Source organism: Bubalus kerabau, chromosome 17 (genome assembly GCF_029407905.1).
Source record: "Bubalus kerabau isolate K-KA32 ecotype Philippines breed swamp buffalo chromosome 17, PCC_UOA_SB_1v2, whole genome shotgun sequence".
Lineage (NCBI taxonomy): Eukaryota > Metazoa > Chordata > Mammalia > Artiodactyla > Bovidae > Bubalus > Bubalus kerabau.
The window spans coordinates 65,927,757-65,934,781 of NC_073640.1; the positions used below are offsets into that span (position 1 = coordinate 65,927,757).

Genomic DNA, 7,025 nt, shown 5'->3' on the forward strand with positions numbered 1-7,025 from the left:
GGCACATTTTAGAGTGACGCATTCTCTTTCTCCTCACTTCTCTTCAGCCACCCTTCCAGTAACGCTGAAGCGTATTCAAGGTTTCATGCCTCAGATACCAAATCTCAGAGCTGGAGAACTTGCCCAGTGTGTCCTTCCCCACCTGCTCCCATCACTCCTACGCTCTGTGGAATTGGACTCCCAGGACCCAGGGCGGGTGGACATTCTTGACGGCTTGTTGTGTTGTTTTCTCAGCAGATCTGAGCCTCTTCAACTGTGCCTAGGATGCTGCGTCAGTATGTTCACCAATTTGGTCAGAAGCTGGTCCGCAGACAGCGGCTGGGGCCCAGGGAGGGATCTGAGAAGCGCACGGCTCGTCGTCTGAACACCCTCGATCTGATTGCCTTGGGTTTGGGCGGCACCCTAGGGAATGGCATGTACATCTTGGTTGGAGAAGTTTCTGTGTATGAGGCTGGACCAGCGATCATCATCTGCTACTTGCTGGCCGGTCTGTCTACTCTTTTGTCCGGGCTCTGCTATGCAGAGTTGGCTGCCCGGGTACCATGCTCCGGTTCTGCGTATCTCTACAGCTACGTCACCATGGGTCAGCTGTGCGCCTTCATCACTGGCTGGAACCTCATCCTGTCCTATGTCATGGGTGAGATGATGGGGTGGGGGGAGGTGTGGGGCTTCAGATCAGAAACTCAGAGGAGGTACTGGAGTTTTATTAATTTGGGAAAACTTTGTTGTCAACCTTGTGGGCTGAAGTGGGTTATTGTGGCAGGAAAACCCCACAAGTTCTTTCTACTTAGATCAACCCTGCTTCCTTTAAATGATGGACCAGGAACTGTAAAGGAAAGGGAACTGTAGGGAGTGGGTAAGAAGGGGGTGTGGCCCACAGGCTCATCCCTTCACCTCTTTGAAGTCTCTGCTCAGCTGCTGCCTTTGAGTGAGTTCCTCTACCACCCAATTTTTTTTTTAATTTTTTTATTTATTGGGTTGCGCTGAGTCTTTGTTGCTGGCACAGACTGCTCTTCTAGTTTTGGTGTGAGGGCTGCTCATCGCCGTGGCTCCTCTTGTTGTAGCACATGGGCTTAGTTGCCCTGGGACATGCGGAATCTTTCTGGACCAGGGATCAAACCCTGCATGTCCCCTGCATTAGCAGGCAGAATCTTAACCACTGCACCACCAGAGAAATCCTGCAACTCAATTCAAAATTTTACCCTCGGTACTTCCCTGGTGGTCCAATGGCTAAGGCTCCGAGCTCACAAAGCAGAGGGCCCAGGTTCGATCTCTGGTCAGGGAACTATATTCCACATGCCACAGAGTTTGCATGCAGCAACTAAGACCTGGTATAGCTAAATAAATAATTTTTTAAAAAACAGAGAGACTTTCCTCGTGGTCCAGTGATTAAGAATCTGCCTGCCAATGCAGGTGACATGGGTTCAATCCCTGATGCGAGAAGATTCCGCATGCCATGGGGTCACTAAGCTTGTGTGCCACAACTACTGAGCCCACACGCCCTAGAGCCCATGCTTCACAAGAAGAGAAGCCATGACAGTGAGAAGCCCATGCCCTCCAACTAGGGAGCAGCCCCCACTCTCTGCATCTAGAGAAAAGCCCACGTGTGGCAGTGAAGACCCAGTGTGGCCAAGAATGAATGAATCGATAAACAAAATCTTTAAAAAATAAAGAAAAGTAAATAAACCTTCACCCTCATCTTCCAACCTTCATTTTTTTAATTAATTAATTTTAATTGGAGGCTAATTATTTACAATATTGTAGTGATTTTTGCCCTACATTCTTCCAACCTTCTTGATCCCACCTTCCAGTTATATTTTTTCTGGCCTCACGTTAATCTCCTGCTAATGTATTAAATGGACAGATGAGCCTGGTTGGCTACAGTCCAAGGGGTGGCAAAGAGTGGGACACGACTGAGCGACTAAACACAGCACACAGCAATATATTAAATAGTTGAGCTATTTTGTGAGTCATCTGGGTCTACTCTCTTCACTCTATACATAGAAACTTTTTGAGCTTAAGTGATTTGTTGGCTTCTTTCCCCCATGCTTCCCATGGCATGGCAGGAGTTCAGTTCATGTCTGTCGATGAACATTTCTTCCTCTGCTGCTGCAGGCACCGCCTGTGTGTCCAGGGCCTGGAGCGCCGCCTTTGACAGCCTGATTGGGAACCACATCTCTCAGGCGTTCCAGGGAACTTTCTCTCTGAACGTGCCTTACTTCCTGGCCACATATGCAGACTTTTTTGCACTGGGCCTGGTGTTGCTTCTTACAGGTGAGAGAGGGTTCAGTAATGGAATGGGCAGAGTAGAGTATGAAGAGGGGAGCTGGGGTGCAGAAGGCTAGGGGCTCCAGGATGGTGGGTGGATTAAGCCTGGAATGAAGTGTCTGGGACAAGAGAGACAGGAAGGCAAGACAGACATAGACCATGGTTTTCCACCCTTGGCACTATTGACATTCTGTGTAAAATCATTCTTTGGTGTGTGTGTGGAGTACTGCCCTATTCGTTGTAGGTTTTGTTTTCAATCATTGTAAAATATTGAGTAGCACCCCTGGTTTTTCCAGAGGTAAAACAGTCAGTAGCTCAGTCAATAAAGAATCTGCCTGTAGTGCAGGAGACCCAGGTTCGATCCCAGGGTGAGGAAGATCCCCTGGAGAAGGAAATGGCAACCCCCTCCAGTATTCTTGCCTGGAGAATCCCATGGATAGAGGAGCCTGGTGGGCTACAGTCCACAGGGTCAAAAGAGTTGGACACGATTTGTGACTAAACCACCACCACCCTGGTTTTTACTCACTAGAAAATAGTGAAGCCCACCTCCTGAATTACAGCAATCAGAATGTCTCCAGACTTTACCAAGAGTCTCTTGAGAGATAAAAATCACCCCCACCTGATAATCATTTACTTAGACTTATAAGTTTCTTCCGTGTACTGACTGAAGATGTTTGAGAGGAAATTCACACAAAATTAACCTTTTTTTTTTCTTTTTACTATATCACCCCAGATTTATTGGGATATAATTGAGATTGCAATATTATATAATTTTAAGATGTGCAAAGTGTGATTTGATCGATTGGTTTATTGTGGGATGGTTGCCACAGTAAGAAATTAACCATCTTCAAAGTGGACAATTCAGTGGCACTGAGTACTTTCAAGACCCCAGTTTACTTCCTGGAGAAGGGATAGGCTACCCGCTCCAGTATTCTTGGGCTTCCCTTGTGGCTCAGCTGGTAAAGAATCTGCCTGCAATGTGGGAGACCTAGGTTTGATCCCTGGGATGGGAAAATCCCCTGGAGAAGGAAAAGGCTACCTACTCCAGTATTCTATCCTGGAGAATTCCATGGACTAAGTCCATGAGGTCACAAAGAGTCAGACACGACCGAGTGACTTTCACTTTCAGTACCTTCACATTGTTGTACGACCATTACCTGCTTCTAGTTCCAAATTTTTTCATTGCAAGAAAAGGGACACCTGTACACACTGAGCGATCACTGTCCACCTTCCACTCACCCGCAAACACCAGCCTCTGACAACCACTCGTCTGTTCTCTGTCTCTGTGGATTTAGTTATTTTGGATGTCTCTTCTTCCATGTTCCCCTACAGGATTACTGTTTCTGGGAGCTCGTGAGTCGACCCTGGTTAACAAAGTGTTCACTGGCTTGAACCTTTTGGTTCTCAGCTTCACCATGCTCTAAGGCTTCATTAAGGGAGACCCGAACAACTGGAAGCTCACGGAACAGGACTACAGATTAGCCTCATCTGGATCCAGTGACACCTACAGGTCAGCACTGTGCTCTTGGTCACAGTAATGCCTGTGTGCTTGATGCAGAGCTGGGAATAAGCTGAGGAGGTACTTCCCTGGTGGCTCAGATGGTAAAGCGTCTGCCTACAAGCAGGATATCCAGGTTCAATCCCTGGGTTGGGAAGATCTCCTGGAGAAGGCAATGACAACCCACTCCAGTACTCTTGCCTGGAAAATCCCATGGACGGAGGAGCCTGGTAGGCTACAGCCCATGGAGTCGCTAAGAGTTGGACACGACAGAGCGACTTCACTTTCACTTTTCTTTCAACGACTTCGGGGCTGATGGATCTAGATGATACGAATCCTGGGGCCCAGGGCTTGTGAGGTTAACTGAGGAGTCCGGTGGAGATGGGTGAACACACCTCACCCACGTTCTTTCTTGCTCCTTCTCTCAACACAGCTTGGGCCCTCTGGGCTCTGGAGGGTTTCTGCCTTTTGGCTTTGAAGGGATTCTCCAGGGAGCAGCAACATGCGTCTATGCCTTTGTTGGCTTTGATGTCATTGCTACTACAGGTAACACGGTCGCTGGGTGTCTTATTGAGAGTCTGGGCAGGTCAGGCTGCCCTTGGGCCCAGGGGTTGGGAGAAGGTTAGACTGCGTTTGGAGGTGCAAGGGGAAATTGGATTTTGTGCTTACATTCCAGTGTGTTTACTGACCCTGTACTCCACCCATCTTGCAGGGAAAGAGGCCCAAGATCCTCGTCGCTCCATCCCCCTGGGCATCATGATCACTATCTTTATCAGCTTTTTGGCGTATTTTGGTGTCTCAGCGGCACTCACCCTCATGGTGCCCTACTACCAGATTCAACCCCAGAGCCCCTTGCTGCAGGCTTTCCTCCATGTTGGGTGGAACCCTGCCCGATATGTCGTGGCTGTTGGCACCCTCTGTGCTCTTACATCCAGGTCAGTGTCATGGGTTTTTAATCCACCCACTGTGGGATTATCAGGGATCGTAGTCCTTGGGTTGAGAGACAACAGGAAAAGACATGTGACCCCAGGAAGACAGGGAACAGAAGCCCTGGTCTCTCCTGCTTCTCCACGTCCTCACATGTTTCCATTTCCTGTCCCAGCCTCCTGGGTACCATGTTCACCATGCCTCGGTTTATCTACGTAATGGCAGAGGATGGGCTCCTTTTCCGGGGACTTGCCCGACTCCATGGCCACAGAGGAACCCCCATCTGGGCCATCTTGGTTTCTGGAATGCTTGCAGGTGTATAAACAAAATCCACTCCTTCTTTGATCAATTTTCTTGACTTGTATGTACCCACAGTCTCACTCTCTTCTCCCACCTCGTTTGTGCCCTGATTTTAGCGGTCCTGGCTCTACTCTTGGAGCTGATCAATCTTGTGTACCTTGTGTCAATTGGGACCCTGCTTGCTTACTCCCTGGTGGCCTTTTCAGTCCTTGTCCTCAGGTAAGGCTTCTCTACACCTTGCCTGGGGGTCTTTGACTCATGGGGATTGATGCAGAGATAATTCTCTTCTTCCTTCCTGCTATCTTCTAAATGTCCTGCTATCATTAAGTTAGGAAATGACAGATTAGTCTGGGTAATGTTGGATGAGTAGGAGCTACCATTAATACTGCCTTGATATTTCTAATTCAGGTATCAACCAGAACAGAATTTCAGCAAGAATGAGAAAAAAGATGATGAAATTGATATTTCACAGTGGGAAGCAAGTCCTTCGGAACCTGTATCAGAAACAGGAACTTCAAGGACACTAAAGACTCTGTGGTTCCCTACCAGCACCACCTCCACTGTGAAATCTGGCCAGATTGTCTATGGATGTGCCTCCCTGCTTGGTGAGCAGTGGGACTTCTCTTTGGCTGTATTCCGCAATTGACAGCATGGAGAAGGCAGCGTGTTTTGAGCAATTGAGGTGTCTTGGAGATACGATGGCCCTTCCTGATGTGGGCAGCCTGGGGAGGGGTGTGGTGCAAGGTCCTGACATCTTTGTCTTCTGGGTCCAGCCTGTTCTCTACCTTGACCCTTGCAGTTCTCCTGCTGATAATCCTGAGCCTGGTCCTGGCCCAGTGGCCCAGCCAGGTGTTCTCTGGAGACCCCATGCTCACAACAGTGGCTGTGCTGCTGCTGCTGCTCATCACTGGGGTCACAGCCATCATCTGGAGGCAGCCCCAGGACCCCACTCCTCTTCACTTCAAGGTAGGTGACCTCATGTGCCCACAGTGTCCACCTTGAGTGAAGGAGGTCTGCATCCTTTGCGGTCTAAGCGTCCTTCGCTGGACCAGGAATGACAGGAATTGCTAAAACCACAGGACTCTTCCCTGATCCACACTCAGTGCTTTACATACACAATCTCAGTAGGCACTGAACACACAGCCTGAGTAAAATGGGAGTCTTCTGACACATATGGGGTGCAGTCTCCTTCTCAGACATCTGGGGTGTGTCCAGGGATGAACTGACTCTGCCCACAGGTGCCTGCTCTGCCTGTCCTCCCACTGATGAGCATCTTTGTGAACATCTACTTGTTGATGCAGATGAACACTGGGACCTGGGTCCTATTTGGCATTTGGATGGCGATTGGTAAGTGCCTTCCTTGGAAAATGAGTGACTGAACCCAAGTGTCTTCCTACTACCTCTCCCAGAAACTGTGTCAGACACTGAAATAGGAGGGCTAATGGGATTTTTAAGTGAGGAGAGCACCTACTTTTCTTTCTCATCATCTCATTTCCCTACTAGGATTTGCCATATACTTTGGATATGGGATCCGACACAGCTTGGAGGAGAACAATGATCAACAGCCACCAGACTCCACCTCCCAAATGCTGGACCAAAACATGCCCAATGATGAATCAGGTTAACCATAAGAAACTGATACTGTGTGGAATCCCTTCACATGCTGGAGGTATCTTCCCGTTCAAGGGTGACTTTGAGCCTCTATGGAGTCTGAAGGTGAAATGCAGTGACAGCCGTGTGCCACCATATAGAATGACTTTACTGTTGAATAATTTTTAAGTAAACTTTTCGAAACATAATATGTATACAGAAAAGCACATGCTTCATAAGTGGACAGCAAGATCAATTTTCACAAAGAAAGTACAACTATTAACTAAAAGTGAAAGTGAAGTCGATCAGTCCTGTCCGACTCTGCGATCTTCCAGGCAAGAATACTGGAGTGGGTTGCCATTTCCTTCTCCAGGAGATCTTCCTGACCCAGGGCTCGAACCCATATTGTAAGCAGATGCTTTACCATCTGAGCCACCAGGGA

General features: G+C 48.4%; 1 protein-coding gene across 1 annotated transcript; it reads left to right on the forward strand.

Moving 5' to 3' along the window:
- Positions 1–264: 264 nt before the first annotated feature.
- Positions 265–6,731, forward strand: LOC129631384 (cationic amino acid transporter 3-like). Its single transcript, XM_055552357.1, is given in 11 exon segments — positions 265–637; positions 2,116–2,274; positions 3,601–3,778; positions 4,200–4,312; positions 4,479–4,701; positions 4,869–5,008; positions 5,110–5,212; positions 5,402–5,598; positions 5,793–5,959; positions 6,232–6,340; positions 6,497–6,731. Coding segments are annotated over 11 exon segments (1,884 nt in total). The 3' UTR covers positions 6,619–6,731.
- The last annotated feature ends 294 nt before the right edge of the window (positions 6,732–7,025 follow it).